An 18,005-nucleotide genomic window follows, 5' to 3' on the forward strand; every position below is an offset into this window, starting at 1 on the left:
ATGTATTATAATATAGTAGCATTAGCTACGTGCAGTAAGTGGCGCCTTGTTCTGCAGCAGGATGTGCAAATATCCATCTGCTTCCAAAATGAAACAGAATCGGCCTGAATGCTTCTTTACGATTCAGTAGAAACCTAGTACTTTTTATCAATGAATATATGCATTCTTTTGATTGCCCAATATGTCATCTGTCCACCTCAGCCACCTCAGCTAATCAGAAAAAGACTTTTATTCTTTGATTTACACAGCTTCTCCTGAATGGCAGAGAAGCATCCAGGCCCACTCGATTTTGTTCCAGCAGCAGACGAGAAGTTGCCTGTACTGTTGTCGGAGCACAACGCTGCAGATTGTATGTAGTCCATGTTACAACAGTATGATAAAACACACGCCGTAAGCCACATAATACCATAATGGAAGTAGTTTGGGCCTGCTTGGTCCAAGCCACTTAAAGTTAAATGAAAGCTGGAATTTTACATTAGGGGGGAAAGTTATGTATTAAGGCATTTGTATAAAATGCAAACATCAAGCTAGCATGAATAGTGTAAAAATGGCTCTCCATTCCACAAATAACTGAGTCTGAGCATTGCTTCTGTTATGTCTCTTTTTTTTTTTTTTTTAACAGAAGGATCTGGTCAGTACAGAATCCTCTGAGCTGCCCCAAACGTTCAGCAGTGTTATTATGAGACGTGGTGACCGAACTGATGTGAGTATGTGATGCATAGGACTGCATTTAGTTAGGAAGAAGTGGCAGCAGTACCCACGCTTTTGGAACTGCACTGCCTATGGCTGCCTCCTTCATTCTCAAACCTTTGAAATGTTGTGGGAAGCATCCACTAGAGAATATTGTATTTTAAAACTAGTATCTTTTGCAGTAAATTAGCTCTAAAAGAGTTTGATATCAAATTGTACATCCACTACACTATCGCTTTTTCATTTTTATGTTGCAACAATTTACAACAGGTAAAACTTTTATCATACTTGATGATTTCTTTTAAAAAGTAGTTTTCCTTTTAAGCTTACCACCTTAAGTAAGACTACAGCTGTAAAGTGCTTGTTCCACATCACTGAAATCAAGTCGCGTTTTGTTTACCTCTGAGCAGATAGTAAGTGCTATTGCCTAACTATAGATCTACCCCAATATGGTGGCTCTGGTCTAGAAAATCTGGCCTGCTTACCTAGGAGGTAAGTACTGCAAGAACGTCTGGGTTTGTTTTGGGAGCAAAAAGTGCTGGTGAAATAGCTAAAGTTTACTTGAGGGTCCAGGTAAGTTTTCGGTTTTCAAATATAAATAAATCTAGAAAGGTGGACTGGAAGCTCTGTATTCATGTGTAATGTACTTTATATGGATTTGGAAATGCGACAAGTTTGTCTTAAAGTAAACTTGTCATATAAGAAATATGGAGTCTTCCATGGCGCTCACCACTCATTCTGGGAATGCTAGTTTGCTGGGCTGACCCCTAATCCTTTTGCTTTGTCACTAACCTGTAGCAAATGTGCAGACCAGGCATGCTGATTTTACTATTCCGCATACCAGTTTTAGGTCTGTAACTCAGTTTGGAAGCCATAACAGCTGAGCAACTAATATATTCACTCTCCGATCTCCATTCACAACTAGTGGTGTTATGACAAAAGGGAACTTTGGAAGTTGCAGATATTGATAAACATGAGAGAAGGATGCTTATGTGGTAACATACTTTAACCAGCCAACCCCCCAATTGTCCTGGATCATGTAGGCCTGTCCGAGGGAGTGCTGGGACACTCTTTTGCTGTCATCTTCATCCTGTACTGATGTAAAAGTCCATTGGACCCAGGCAGCACTTGGAGAGGGGCAGCAAATTTACTACCAAGATTTTTTCCCAGCAGTTTTGTGTGTCATCGATTTGCGGCAGGTTACGGGCGGCATTTTCCCATCTCATACTGCTGCCCGTAGTGCAAACTGATGAGTATGAGGAAGCAGAGTGTCCCCTCTGGGGAATGTCCCTCACGTGATTGTGGTGTGCGCAATGACGTCAGACATCAGCACACTCCATCTCACGCAGGGCAGGCTGGATCTTCTAGGGCGGTGGCAGACACAGGAGGACTAAGGACAGACAGGGTGTTTGGTGGTCCAGTGGTGAGTTATGGAAGAAGATAAGTGTATATATGTATATATATTTTCTAAATGTTATATTTTTATAAAATAATTGATATGGGCAGCCTTTTGTTGGGTGTGATTTTTTTTTTTTTGGGCTGGGGCAGCATCTTGGATCCAGGCAGCACAATGTCTTGGGCCAGCCCTGGTCAGTAGAAACCTAAATGCGGCCACGGACTAACGACATGCAGCCCAAGCAAACTTCACCTGGGGATGTTATACTTTTATATACTGAAAGGGTAGTTTTACTGGCAAACAGCAGTTTTGGGACATTTCTATTTTGCACTTGTGTTCCTAATGTGCACAGTGGAAGATCGTAGGGAGAGTTTTTATCTCATGCCTCCCAAATATAGAATTTGAGAAAGTGGGGCACGTTGGTGTGGAGAAGCCATAGCAAAAATGGGTGTGGCTTAATTTCTGTGAAGGGACACGACTATACCATTTACCTCTTTTGAATCAATTGTCATGCTTAGGAACGACAGTACAATTGCCTGGCCGAAAAAAGATGTATATGTTGCCAGGCACAGAAAATTAATATGTTGGTGGTTTAAAGGAAGAAAGTAACCTGGTGTCAGTGATCAGCAGGGGGAAAGATCTCGGCGTTGGTGAATAAAGGGAAAAAATGTCCAGGTGTCGAGGCATAGAGGAAAACAGATGCCCAATAGAGCAAGAATGTGTTCCAACCCTATTACACAACCACATTTTCCTTCTCCTTTTTCTTTTTATTCACGTTTAAATTTTTTATTTCTATATGCACTTTGCTTTTAACACAGTGGTCAAACATTATGCCAGTGACAACGTTTTGCAAGTCCCTTCACACCTTTCTCGGCTGTTGCATTGCATTAACACACACGCACATTCCCGTCCTTTTTTTTCTTTAGGACTGCCCATTAATTTGAACTGGTTTCCAACGTACAAGAACGTTTTCTGATGCAGCGCACCTCGAAACATGGTAGCTCAATACCATGTGTTACTTTAGTGCTTTGGGGTGCCAATTAAAAGAATGAATATAAGTGTGAAGGATGCCCACAACCTTTGATCAGTTAATGGCTTTGCTGATTGTCGCTCCCCACAATATTTCAAATGTTTTTATGTATTATTTAGTTTGAGTGCTATTCTAATGGACAGGCATTGCTATTCTAGTAATTGCTTTTGGCATGAATATTTAAATAGAAAAAAATGTTTTCTTTCTCTAGTCTGTGAAGACTAAGATTAACAGAAGGTCTGTTGGAATGATAGAATATACAGAAGAGCCATCAGACAAAGTAAGTCTGTAGTTGTACTTGTTCTTTCGCCTTTAAGGATAATCTCAAGATAAGGGTGTTGCTGATGCAGGGATATCAGATGACTTGTCCCTATTGCCACACACCTCCGAATGTAACATTTTAATGCATCTCCATTTTTGCCGTACTCGTGTGAGAAACTTTCGCCATCAAGAAGTGTCATCTTTGGTTTCTATCAGACAATCGCACAGTCTGCATTGTTGCCAAATTTCTAAATTTCTACCACAAGAATATAGTTTACAGGGTTCTTGTGGAGCCTCCTGTTTTCACATTCTGTGGATTCGGTAAATACCATTATTTATTTTGCAGGGAAGTAGCATTTCGCAGGGGAATTTGCGGCAGATCTTGGTAAATGTGGGGAAATCCACTTTGTAAAGAATACCCAATCATGTGTAAGGAAAAAAACATGCATTTTAGCTTGCACATGATTGAATGAATAAAGTCAGCAGAGCTTCCCCTTATTCACTAAGCTCTGGGGCAAAATTCCCCTCCAAAGTCAATAGCCAATTTGCCTTTAGTAACTTTTTACCTCTGTGTAGGTTTAATTAAAATTCAACTCAGAGGGCTTAGGAATGGCACTGCTTTTTTGAATATTACAACACGATAGTAAGTATATTTGTGCCTTGCCCCTGCTTAACAGGGATATGATTTTGCATTTGTATTAGTCAAATAGGGCTGTTCCCAATTGCATACATTATTCAGAACTAGAATCGGTATTGGAAGAATATTCCTTCTAAACACACAGTGACGCATTGCAACCAAACACTGTTTTTTACTGATTTGACCTTGCTTGAAACTTCAGTATATATCCAGTAAATTATATACACTGCTCAAGAAAATGAAAGGAACTATTTGAAAGCACATCAGATCTCAATGGGGGGGAAAAATCTCATGCTGGATATCCTATACTGATATGGACTGGGAAACGTGTTAGGAGCTAAAAGGATGCCACATCAGTTGATGGAAATTAAAATTATCAACCTACAGAGGGCTGAATTCAATGACACCTCGAAAATCAAAGTGAAAAAATGTTGCAGTAGGCTAGTCCTTTTTGCTGAAATTTCATTGCAGCAACTCAAAATGGTACTTATTAGTTTGTAAAGGCCCCCACGTACTTGTATGCATGCATGCCTGACAACGTCAGGGCATGCTCCTAATGAGACGACGGATGGTGTCCTGGGGTATTTCCTCCCAGATCTGGACCAGGGCATCACTGAGGTGCAACCTGGTGGAGTCGGATGGACTGAAACATAATGTCCCAGAGCTGTTCTATTGGATTTAGCTCAGGCAAGCGTGAGGGCCATTCAGTGGTATCAATTCCTTCATCCTCCAGAAACTGGCTGCATACTCTCGCCACATGAGGCCGGGCATTGTTGTGCATCAGGTGGAACCCAGGACCCACTGCACCAGCGTATGGTCTAATAATGGGTCCAAGGATTTCATTCCAATATCTGACAGGGTGCCCTAGTCTAGCCTGTAGAGGTCTGTGCATCCCTCCACGGATATAGCTCCCCAGACCATTAAATAAAAAAGAGAAAAATGATTGCGCTAACCATAAGGAAGCTGCTACACAAAACAACTGACAAGAAAATTGTGGTAACAAGATAATCTATGAAAGTGCAGCGCTAGTGAACAATAAATGTATTGAAATGAAAAATAGCACGTGAAAGTAAATAATCAAACATGTATACATATAAATATCAATAAAAATTAAATAATTATTGGAAAGTCCCAGATAATAAATTCCAAAAGGAGTTGAGGTGAACGTGAAATCAACAATCCCAAGTGTAAAGTGACATGACTGTCCACTATGGTGATAATCAAGTGCTCACTGGGTCCCAACACTAACAAGATATGGAGATATATTAAGCTCACCAGAACCGTAGGACTCAGAGTGCCATCTAGCACCTGGGTCAAAACCGCTTGTTAAACTATGGATGGATGATCCAAAAAAGGTAGGCAAACCACGGATGTTGAGGTGAAGATGTTATAGCAGATGGACCGTCACACCAGAAAGGCTCCCACTCAGTCAGATAGTCATAGATGAACCAAAAAACAAGGGAGCGCAAATAGTGTAACACTGCTAAAATTTATTGTATATAAATAAACCAAAATACACTAACAAACATCTTGTGATAAGAAGCGTATAAAGATGCAAATGGTAGGCTGTCAGCAGCGTGGCAGTAACTGCCTTAGGCCACGCTGCTGACAGCCTACCATTTGCATCTTTATGCGCTTCTTATCACAAGTGTTTGTAAGTGTATTTTGGTTTATTTATATACAATAAATTTTAGCAGTGTTACACTATTTGCGCTCCCTTGTTTTTTGGTTCATCTATGACTATCTGACGGAGTGGGAGCCTTTCTGGTGTGACGGTCCATCTGCTATAACATCTTCACCTCAACATTCATGGTTTGCCTACCTTTTTGGATCATCCATCCATAGCTTTAACAAGCTGTTTTGACCCAGGTGCTATATGGCACTCTGAGTCCTACGGTTCTGGTGAGCATAATATATCTCTATATCTTGTTGGTGTTGGGACCCAGTGAGCACTTGATTATCACCGTAGTGGACAGTCATGTCATGTTACACTTGGGATTGTTGATTTCACGTTCACCTCAACTCCTTTTGGAATTTATTATCTGGAACTTACCAATAATTGTTTATTTAATTTTTATTTATATGTATACATGTTTGATTATTTACTTTCACTTGGTATTTTTAATTTCAATACATTTATTGTTCCCCAGACCATTTCTGACCCGCCACCAACCGGTCATGCCTAACGATGTTACAGGCAGCATAATAGTCTCCACGGCTTCTCTAGAACCTTTCACTTCTGTCACATGTGCTTAGGGTGAACCTGCTCTCATCTGTGAAAAGCACAGTTGGGGACCTGCCAATTCTGGTGTTTAATGGCAAATGCCAATCGAGCTCCACGGTACTGGACAGTTGGCATAGGGTCCACTAGAGGACCTCAGGTCACCATGAAGTCTGTTTCTGATTGTTTGGTCAGAGACATTCACACCAGTGGCCTGCTGTAGGTCATTTTGTAAGGTTCTGACAGTGCTCATCTGTTCCTCCTTGCACAAAGGAGAAGATACCAGTCCTGCTGATGGGTTAAGGACCTTCTACGGCCCTGTCTACCTCTCCTAGAGTAACTGCCTGTTTCCTGGAATCTCCTCCATGCTCTTGAGACTTTGCTGGGAGACACAGCAAACCTTCTGACAATGGCGTATTGATGCGCCATCCTGGAGGAGTTGGACTGCCTATGCAGCCTCTATAGGGTCCAGGTATCGCCTCTTGCTACCAGTAATGACACTGACCCTAGCCAAATGCAAAAGTAGTGAAAAACAGTCAGAAAAGATGAGTAGGGAAAAAAAATGTCTATGGCCTCCACCTGTAAAACCATTTCTATTTTGGAGGTTGTCTCGTTGTTGCCCATCTAGTGCACCTGTTGGTAATTTCACTAACACCAAAACAGCTGAAACTGTTTAGCAACCCCCTCTGCTACTTAACTGACCAGATCAATATCCTTGGCATTAAATTGACTTAATGCTATACTCTGTTTCAAAAATTGCTCCTTTAATTTCTTTTGAGCAGTGTATATCCGCCTTTATTTCCTACTGCCCATTAAATATGTTTATCTCATTTTGTGCGCTAAAGAAATTAATGTTGTATCTTCATAATTCAGTGTATTTGAGGGTGAATATGTTGGGGGGGGGGGGGTTAATGGTGTTCAACATATCAATTCCATAATTCCTTTACTATCATTGCTGTAGCACATCATGCTTCAATTTCAGTGGCCAGCTCATACATTTCTCTTTCGTTCATGGACAGACCCAGTGCTTGATAATTCAATACTACTGGATTATATTGCCGCCTCCAGGAGTAGGACTAGGCAGAACAAAACATACTTGGCTACTCCCATAAGCCGTCCTCAGCTTGGTATATAACCCCCATCTCTTCTCTAGGTAATGAGTTTTAATCTGTCTAGTCAGGAGTAAGGACCTAGGCTCCCCGGTGGGATCTCTGGTCCTAGTAATTTTTTCTCCTTCCTTACATCTTTTTTGTTTTTTCTCTCGGGAGTTCTACAATCAGCTGCCGGGATGGGCGACGGGCTGGATAATCTAGATCCAGTGGTGCAGCCCAGCCAGCGAGCGCATGCAGACCGCAGCTGCCCGCTAGCCTGGATGTGACATAGCTTCACAGACAGAGGCTGGTCTCGCAGGGTCGCATATGACTGGGCTTGGGCCTGAGTCACAGCAGCAGTCCCTTGGACGACAGCTCCCCTACTTCGGTGGCGAGGATTCTGTCTCGAGTATTACCCGCACCATGGAAGGGTAAGTACAGTCCCTCCTCTCCCCTTTGGCGGTTTTTTGGGGTGGACCCCGGGTAACCTCCAGGGACGGCCGGACTTGCCTGCAGGTTCTCTTCTCCCATCCCTTAAAATCCCTTAGTGAGCTGGGCTTTCTCCACTTCCTTTTCCCCCTGTCTGGACCTGGATTCTGGTGGGGGTCCCAGAGCAGAGGATGCAGTGGAGACCCCTGATGTCTCCCCCACTATCCCCACGCTGTAATGGTCCTGGGATAGTGTGTCCTGCCCTGGTAGTCTGGAGGTGTGCCAATGTAGGAGATCTCTAGGTGCATGTCCCACTGTTTGCAGTGTGGGTATAGTGCAGGGGGGTCCCAGTGCAGAGACCGGTGCGGAGGGCACAGCGGAGTCTCCCCGAACGTGTGTCCTACCTTTAGGAGGGGGTACACTTGCAGAGGGTGCAGGGAAGGTCCTGGCAGCATGCTGTAGCTGATGGCAGCCGACTTCCCTTAGTATGGCTGGTCTCCGGCTGGCGGCCATGTTTGTGTAGCCCAATGATGTCAGGGGGGCCATTTTCACTTTGTCCGGGAGAGGCTGGAGACAACCGAAGCCTCATGGGGAGGCCGAAGCTCCTCCTCTTCGTCCTCAGTTTCCTGTGAGTCCTTGGGGGTCCCTGTTATCTATCTCTCTCTCTCTCTCACCTTAGTGGTGCCAAAAGATTGTGTTTGTACTACAAGGTCTTTCTTTTCTTATGGAGCCTCAGGGTCACATCTCCCCCACTGACCCCCTCATGGAGGTGGAAGGTCCCTCTGAACCCCAGCTTCCCATGGTTGCACTGACGGCAGTCCTGCAGTTCTTAGTGTCCCGGGTGGAAGTGGCATGTGGGCAAAAGCATCTTCCGTCTTCCCCTGCTCAGTCAGTCTCATCTGATTCTGAGCCTGATGCCGCCATGGACGCGACCCGTCCAGGGGGACTTAATATCACACCCCCAGATCCATCCATTAGTGAGGATTATTCCTCCATGGTCCCAGCAGCAAATTAAAAAGCGCTGGTAGACGCACTTATCACTGCAGCGCAAGAGACTTTAAAAATGGAGGATGCGGCTGATGTAGCCATGGACATGGCTGTGTCGTTTGGTACGCATAAGTCACCTCGTACTCCAAAGGTGTTTCCTTATTTTGACAGGTTTTCCTGTAAGGAATGGGATCAACCGAAATGACTCTTTGTGGTCCCCAAACGTTTTGCTGTGTACGTTTTAATTTTTTGAGGAGTCACTTTTAAAAAAAGTGAACTAGTTCACCAGTGGTGGACCCTCCTGTTTTCAGGTTGAATAAAGCTACCATAATGCCAGTAGAGGAATCCACGTCCTTTAGGGACCCAACTGAGAGAAAAGCGTAGGCTGTGGCACGCAGCATGTTTACTAGGGCTGGTTCGACATTGCGGGCAGTCTTTGCCCCAGCCCTGGTGTCTCAGACCCTAACTGAATGGGGCCTGCGGGGTGAGCAGGTCCCTGCTGCTTATGTTGATTTAGCAGACCAGTTGGTCCATGGGCTGCAGTTTATTTGTGATGCAGCTTTGGATGCAGCTCCTGTGCTATCCAAACTTTCTGTTAAGAATTGGTCTGAAGACTAAGCCTTCAAGAAAGCTCTCCTTGATCTACCCTTTCAGGGTGATCGCCTGTTTGGGGCTACCCTGGATGACATCATTATGGGTATCACGGGGGGGGGGGGGAGTACCTTCCTGCCACATTCCAGGAAAGAGAAGGAGCCTTGTCGCAGGCGGGGGCCCTCCTCAGCTCATAGAAAATTATATTGTGCTTCTGGAACTGAGAATATTTGGAAAAAAAATCTTTCAAATCTTCCCTGGGAGGTTCCAAGCAACCTTGGTCTAGTAAGCCTAGAGCTAGCTTCTCTGGACCCGCAGACAAGACCCCTTCAGCAAATAAGGTCAGCCATCACCCATTATTAGGGTGGGGAGACATCTTTGCTGGTTTCTGGCCCCGTGGACCTTTTGGGAGTGTCCGCAAAATGTTTATTTTTGGGGTACCCAGAAAGGGGGACAAAGTTTTGTTATTTTCAGTTTTTTTTTCCTTGTGCGGATTTAATTTCTGCAAAGGTATAGGTAATGTCCGAACTACCTAAGGCCCCCCCCCCCCCCCATCCCTCGCCAGGGAATTGAATTACCTAGGTCTGATTTTAATTCTGACCAGGGTGGTCCTTCCTCTGGTCAAATTTCAGGACTCACAGGCCGTGATTCTCCGGCTTCTGTCACACAGATAGTTCTCTCTCCCGATTTTGCATACAGGTTTTGAGTCTGGTGGTATCCACCTTCAAAACAGTTCTGTTTGCACAATCCTACATGCAGCTCCTTTAGCGGGTTTGGCTCCAGAGGAGGATACCGAAATTCGTGCCGAGATCATGGGTTCCTCTGGCAGACACAGCAGGCATCCATGGGCCACAGTAAGGCCAGTATCATCCTTGGCTCAGTTTCTGTGTGGAATCAAGAGCAAGGACCTTCCAATCATACTGGTGGTTGTAAACGTCCCTTGGAGGCTTCCTCTCAGAGAAGACCACTTGTCCCAAGGGCTAATCTACCATCCTGCTTTACAGTCGCTGGTTTTAATGGCTTCGCTATTGAAAGCCAGGTACTGAGGTATAGAGGTTTGTCTAGATCGGTAATCCCTACTATGGTGAAGGCAAGGAAGTTGTCTTCCAGCAAAATATACCATCGTACGTGAAAAGCGTACAATTGTTGGTGTGAGTTGATTGGCGCTCATCCTCGATCCTTTTCTGTGGTTTGGATCCTAACCTTTCTTCAACGGGGGGGGGGGTTGTTCAAAAGTTAGTCTTGAATACCATCAAGGGCCAGGTGTCTGCCTTGGCAATCTTCTTTCAGCGACCCCCTAGCCACGCACTCTTTATTGCCTATCTTCATTCAGGGGGTTCGACATTTGGCTCTACCTGTAGGCTCTTTTGCCACCATGGGATTTAAATTAGGCATTTTCGGTTCTCCAGAAACCTCCATGTGAGAATATACGGGAGATTCCCTTATCTACGTTTTTCCAGAAGGTGACATTCTTAGTAGCTATTACCTCGGTCCAGAGTGTATCGGAATTAGCGGCATTATCCTGTCCCAGTCCTGATTTGGTGGTCCATAGGGATGAAGTAGTTCTTCATCCCTGTCCATTATTCCTGCCCAAAGTTGTCTTTGACTTCCATTTGAATGAGGACATTGTGGTGCCTTCCTTGTGTCCCAAGCCGGCTCATCCCAAGGAATTTGCTTTGCGTACCTTGGATATGGTTCATGCGATTTGGGTGCATCTGGCAGCTAGCTACTGAGTCCTTTCAAAGGTCAGACTCTCTTTTTGTGGTTATAGACGGACCAAGAAAAGGGCCGGCTGCTTCTTTGGCTACCATCTCCAGATGGATCAGACAGACGGTGTCTCAGGCCTATTTCATTAAAGGTCAGGTACACCTTTCCCTGTCACGGCAAATTCTACTCAGGCGCTGAGTGCTTCTTGGGCCTTCCATCATCAGGCATCAATATTGCAAGTTTGCAAGGCGGCCACTTGGTCGTTGGTGCATACCTTCCCAAAATTCTATAAGGTAAATTAGCATCTGCGAATGCTTCTTTTGGCCGCAGGTTTTGCAGGCTGCTGTTTATGAGGGGCTGTTCCCTCTTGAGGGGTGTTTTTCTTTTAAACTTCTATTTTTTCAGATAGGGCTCCTGTGACCCGGTTAGGGCCCCTGTGCCCTTGTTAAGGGCACATATGTTTAGCCTTGGGTTATTTTCCCCACCCCTCATTTTCCTTTTGGCACCTCTTTTGGACGTCCCAGAAGTTATGATTTATGTAGCTCTGTGTCCGTTGATGAACGAAAGAGAAAATTGGATTTTTGTAATTACCGTAAAATCCATTTCACGGAGTTCGACGGACACAGCACCCACCCCTCTATGGAGTTTGGATATTTCTAATACTGGTTGCTACTAAACTGATTACCTAGAGCAGAGAGGGGGGGGGGGGGTTATATACTAAGGTGGGGATGGCCCATGGGCGTAGCCAGGTGTTTTTTGTTCTTCCTAGTCCTACTTCTGGAGGAGGCAATATAGCCCAGTAGGTATGATTTATGGAGCACTGTGCCTGTTGATGAACCAGGAGAAATGGATTTTACGGTAAGTACAAAAATCCACTTTTTTCAGTATATTTGGCATCATGTTTAGGCCCTTTTGCTACCAGAAGGCTTAGCTACAAATTTTTAGTAATGTTTGAGTTAAATTTTTGTTACAGCCCAAGTCGCATGCTTTTAAAGTGAAAACTTTTACATCTCCAACAAAGTGTCTGCGCTGTACATCTGTTATGGTTGGTCTGGCACGGCAAGGATTGTGCTGTGAAGGTGAGGAATAAAACAATGCAAGAAATATAAAAACAATATAAAGAGAGACCAGTCTAATTGATTGTTTTGTTTGTATAGTTTGTGGCTATATGTGCCATGTGTCATGCCGAGAGGGTGCCAATATCTGCCCTTCACCACCTAGTCAGACTAAGAAGATATATGGAGTGGATCCAGTGACTGGAAGTGGAACAGCTCTGGAAGGATACTTATCGGTGTGTATTTTCCACTTCATTCTTATACATTACACATTATTTTCTCTTTCGTTCATTTGACGGACACAGCTCCTGATCTTCTTAACCATTTGGTTATACTGCCCCTTTTAGGAGTAGAACACTAGGCAGAAAAAGTATGGCTATGCCTATGGGCAGTCCGAGGGGGTATACTCCCTCTCTCTACTCCTGACTAGGGAGAAAAAAAATGGGGTACCTATAGCAAAGGCCTAGTTCCTTGCTGGGATTTCTGGTCCTGGCAATTTCTTCTTTTCAGAAACTTTTTCTCCTGGATTTTTTCCTGTGAGATCTACAATCAACTACCGGACTGGGTGACCTGTCTGGATAATCTAGATCCAGTGGTCACCCCAGTCTGGCCAGCAAGCGCACCTAGACCTCAGCTCTGCGCTAGGTCGGCCGCGACATAGCCCCACCTGATAGGGGCTGGCCTGCGGGTTAATCGCCTTGCGAGGTCGCATACGACCGGATCTCAGCCCGAGTCGCAGCGTTCCTCCTGGCCTGATCCATGGGACGGTCGGACCCCTGGGTTCCCCTCCTTCCCTTTAGCCACCCCCTCATCGGTCTGGTGGTCCCTGTGGGCCATCTCACGCCCCCCCTGACACTGGGGCTGTGGGGTGGCGTGCTCCACTGCCTAGGGTGGGGGCAGGGTGTTGTGCTAGCTATTGTGGCGGGGGTGTGTGCCACCGGCGAATGGGCGATTGACTGTGGGAGGGGGGGGCTCCTGCCAGGGTCCCCCCCCCCCGACTGCCTGGGCCATTTTCTCAGGGCTAGGGATCTCTCCTGGGTCCCTGGGAGCCTTGTGGTGCCGTGCATTTTCTTGTAGCCTGTGTGCTTATAGCACAGCTGCCATGTTTGTGTAGTCTGGTGGCCATTTTTTCGGTGATTTGCCATTGGAAATAGTGGTGGCCAAGACAGTGGAGCCCTCTAGGTGGTCATTACAGCAGTGGGAGCCCCTTCTCATCCCCTGGTTCTGACTCCTGGATCTTTTCATTTCCTGATCCGCTGTTCATGCAGTGCAGATTCTCCTGGTAACACAAACTAAGGGGTAGGCGCCTCTAAGTGTAGACTGTAATACCTAATGCACAATAGAACAATAATGACTCACATGGAGTAGGTGTTTGATGAGCATGACAAGTGAAGGACCGTAAAGTGAATCCTCTGGTCAGTATGTGGCCATCTGCTGTGATGTCAGCGCCGTTTAAACTGCTCCTTGCTGGTCACCGTAGGGCCGGCTGTACGCTGGATGGAAATCCAAAGCGAGGTTTGAAAGCAGGAGGTGCGGCAGCGTGGCTGGATGGCGTCACCGGGGTGCGCTGCATTTCTGAGCATGCGTGCTGCGAGTTGTACGGCAGCCACGCTCCTTCATAGCCTGATATGGGGGCCTAGTCCTGTGCTATATTTATACATTTAAAAACAACTATTACAATAAAATCGGTATAAAAGGGGAGAAAAAAATCCCTGCGCTAAAATAAATAAATGACAGTGTATTCGATATGAATTATGTGAGCAGCTAGCACCAAAATCAACTAACAGTGATCAATAACCAAAATCTTTACAAACAGTGCAGCGCTAAAGTAATTTGAATAATAATGTGGCAAGTGGAAAACCACAAAAAAAACATATACAATATAAGCAAAATAGTGTCCAAAATACTGAATAAAGTCCCAAAACAAAAATGCAAATGAAAATGAATCCGCATGCAAGATGTTGAGGAGAACAATCCTTTTCAGTGACACCCAGGGAAAAGTGAAGGATGGGGACACCTCTGTGCACAAGTATCACAAGCAGCTTACCAGAACTCCTTGGCTACTCAATTTAATGAGACAGCCTCTCCCAGCAAGATGTTATACCAATGTCACCAGCGGTTGTCAAGCTCCAATGCTTCATAATCACTCCATCATATATGCATGAGTGTATAAAAAGAATAAAAGCCCATAGCGTAATTCCGTAACATATAAAATCCAATTTATTAAAAGAATACTACTCACAATGAGAAGGTAAAAAACAGGTACATAGAACGTGCTGTTCCCAGGACCAGGTAGCGGCGTCCCGCAATTGTCCAAAGCCGCATCAAGCAATGTAAAGCAGCCGGCTCCGTAAGGGGGCGTGTGGACTTTGCGTCTGGAGTCGCCAACGTTTCGTCATCAAAAGACACAAACGCACAGACGAAGTAAAAAATAAAATCGGTATATAAGGGCTAGAAATGTGAGATAACATGTGAAACACAGTACAGAATGTGCAGATTATTAAATAACAATAGCGAGACCTAAAAACATTCATATAGAGAATGAAATTACAATTGGTAGAAATAAAACAATATGTATATAATAATGAATAATAAATAAGTGTGTGTATGTTTGTGTGTGTGTGTATATGTGTATACAGGATATATGTTTGGTGTGTGTGTGTGTGTGTGTGTGTGTGTGTAATATATATATATTGCCTCCTGGGTAGATGGTTATAAGAAGTGAGTTTTTAATGAGACCAAAGTTAAAATCGGTATGTATGTACGTGTGTGTATGTATGTATGTGTGTATGTATGTATATATATATATATATAATGTGTGTGTGTGTGTGTATATATATATATATATATATATGAAATTAAATTTTAATGGGGATTTTTGTATCAAATACTTAAATATATTTCCCACAAAAAATGTTTTGGGGGGGGTGAACATGATTTGAAGCGGAAAGAAACGAGGAAAAACGTTTTTTGTGTGTATGTATTACGTATGTGTATGTATGTAAGTTATTTTTAGGGGACAGAAAATTTACACTCTTCTACAAGCTGTACACACTACTACTTTATTTGTTTTTTTTTTTTGTTTTTTGTTTTTTTTTGTCAAAACATTTTTGAGAGTAAAAGATGCAATACAAAAACAAGGAATGCATATGGAAATACAAGCATGAGTTGTTAAACAAGGTAAATACAGCATCATAACATAGGACAACTGAACCAGCATACAAAGGATCAAAATTAACAAGTGTCCGAAAAAAGGCAAGACATTCCAAGCAACTACTCGGAAAGGGCAAGTTGGGTCATAATGCTCATGTGGGTAAGACTGCTATGCAAAAGGCACCCTAACTAAGGGCAAGATCTGTGGTCTGAGGAGTTGGTACAATGTGAGACCCCAGCATCGGGGGGGGGGGGAGTATAAGTATTGCGGAGGTATGGGAATCTCTAGGGGGGGGGGGACACTACCCAGATGAGGCAAGGTGGTAGAGAAACCCATACACCGGGCATTGAAAGCCCAGGCATGGGAAGGGATAGTTGTCAGCGTGTTAAGGAGACCCGTGCGGGGGGGTCTCGGGAGGTGTAGAGTAGAGGTGCGAGTTGTTCGGACCAGCCAAACAGCCAGGTAGCACCCAATAATGCCAGGGAGAAAAAGGGGGGGCGAGTACCAGGAAATGAGAAAATAGAAGCAGAAGGACAGGCTAGACCAGAGGGAGAGAGAGAGAAAGAGTGGAGAGGAGAGGGAAAAAAAAGGGGGGGGGGGAAACATATCCCGCAATGTCCGAGGTGAGGGCAGCGGATATGAATGGAGGACAGGCAATCCAGATGTGAGAGGTAACATGGGGTCTAAGCCTAGACAATCAAGTCGTGAATCCGAAGATCGGGGATTAAGTGTACTTGGGAGCACAAGGGTAGAGGAAAAATAGGTAGGATCCAAGGATCCAAAGGATGGTGGAATCCGCGTCCATGAGCTACACAGATTGGAAAATTCTGCTGTGGTCGTAAAATGGGTCCAGCAGGCCCATTTCTTGTGGTATTAGTGGGGGTGTCATGTGCAACATGAATGAGCTTTTCCATTTCAGCTATCTTAGCAATATGGCGCAACCATTGTTTAATCGTGGGTGGTTGCGTAGAAGTCCACAAGACAGGGATGCATTGCCTAGCTGCATTTATCATGTGTACCGCAAGGTATTTTGTGTACGATGCGTGGGAAGTGGGGGAATGGTGCAGGAGGAACTGAGCAGGCGAAAACTCCAGAGCATAAGTAACTACTACTTTGCATTGTAGCAAAGTGTCATTTCTTCAGTGTTGTCACATAAAAAGTCATAATAAAATGTTTACAAACATGTGAGGGGTGTGTGTGTGTGTAATATATATATTAATTACACACACACACACACACACACACACACACACACACACACACACACACACACACGCGGTGAGTAAAGTAGTGAGTGCACAGCTTGTAGAAGAGTGTAAATTAGCTGTCCCTTCAAAATAACTGAACACAGCCATCATTTCTGTCTAAACCGCTGGCAATAAAAGGGAGTACACCCCTAAGTGAAAATGTCCTAATTGGGACCCGTGTGTCAATATTTTGTGTGGCCACCATTATTTTCCAGTACTGCCTTAGCCTCTCTTGGGTATGGAGTTCACAAGAGCTTCACAGGCTGCCACTGGAGTCCTCTTTCACTCCTCCATCACAATATCACAGGGCTGGTGGATGTTAGAGACCTTGCGCTCTTTAACCTTCCATTTGAGGATGCCCCACAGATGCTCAATAGGGTTTCGTCTGGAGACATACTTGGCCAGTCCATCTTTACCCTCAGCTTCTTTAGCAAGGCAGTGGTCGTCTTGAAGGTTTTTTTTTTTGGGGTTATGTTGGAATACTGCCCTGTGGTCCAGTCTCCCAAGGAAGGGGATCATGCTCTGCTTTAGTATGTCACAGTACATGTTTGGTATTCATGGTTCCCTCAATGAACTGCAGCTCCCCCGTGCCAGCAGCACTCATGCAGCCCCAGACCATGACACTCCCACCACCATGCTTGACTGTAGGCAAGACACACTTGTCTTTGTACTGCTCACCTGGTTCCCCCCCCCCCCCACACACACGCTTGACACCATCTGAACCAAATAAGTTTAACTTGGTCTTCTCAGACTACAGGACATGGTTCCAGTATCTCCTTAGTCTGCTTGTCTTCAGCAAACTGTTTGCATGCTTTCTTGTTCATTGTCTTTAGAAGAGGCTTCTTTCTGGGATGACAGCCATGCAGACCGATTTTTATGCGGTGTGCAGCGTATGTTCTGAGCACTGACAGGCTCACCCCTCCCACCCCTTCTACCTCTGCAGCAATGCTGGCAGCACTCATACGTCTATTTCCCAAAGACAACCCCTGGATATGATGCTGAGCACGTGCACTCAACTTCTTTGGTCAACCATGGCGAGGTCTGTTCTGAGTGGAACCTGTCCTGGTAAACCACTGTATGGTCTTGGCCACTGTGCTGCAGCACGGTTTCAGGGTCTTGGCAATCTTCTTATAGCCTAGGCCATCTTTATGAAGAGCAACAATTTTCAGATCCTCAGAGAGTTCTTTGCCATGAGGTGCCATGTTGAACCTTCAGTGACCAGTATGAGAGAGTGAGAACGCCAAATTTAACACACCTGCTCTCCATTCACACCTGAGACCTTGTAACATTAACGAGTCACATGACACCAGGGAGGGAAGACGACTAATTGGGTCCAGTTTGGACATATTTTTACTTAGAGGTGTGCTCACTTTTGTTGCCAACGGTTTAGACATTAATTGCTGTATGTTAAGTTATTTTGAGGGAACAGCAAATTTACACTGTTTTTACACTCACTACTTTACATTGGTGTAATTTCTTCAGTGTTGTCACATGAAAAGATATATTAAA

General features: G+C 44.6%; 1 protein-coding gene across 1 annotated transcript in view; it reads left to right on the top strand.

The window, feature by feature from the left end:
- The window catches only part of CDC42BPG (CDC42 binding protein kinase gamma), a 261,194-nt gene that overhangs the window by 168,018 nt on the left and 75,171 nt on the right, over nucleotides 1–18,005 (top strand). The window contains exons 22-25 of the mRNA XM_082270319.1: nucleotides 623–703; nucleotides 3,328–3,396; nucleotides 12,014–12,119; nucleotides 12,198–12,331. Coding sequence (XP_082126445.1) covers nucleotides 623–703; nucleotides 3,328–3,396; nucleotides 12,014–12,119; nucleotides 12,198–12,331 — 390 coding nt within the window. The remainder of the gene's footprint in view (nucleotides 1–622; nucleotides 704–3,327; nucleotides 3,397–12,013; nucleotides 12,120–12,197; nucleotides 12,332–18,005) is intronic.

This window comes from Pelophylax lessonae, assembly GCF_965119305.1.
Source record: "Pelophylax lessonae genome assembly, chromosome: 10".
NCBI lineage: Eukaryota > Metazoa > Chordata > Amphibia > Anura > Ranidae > Pelophylax > Pelophylax lessonae.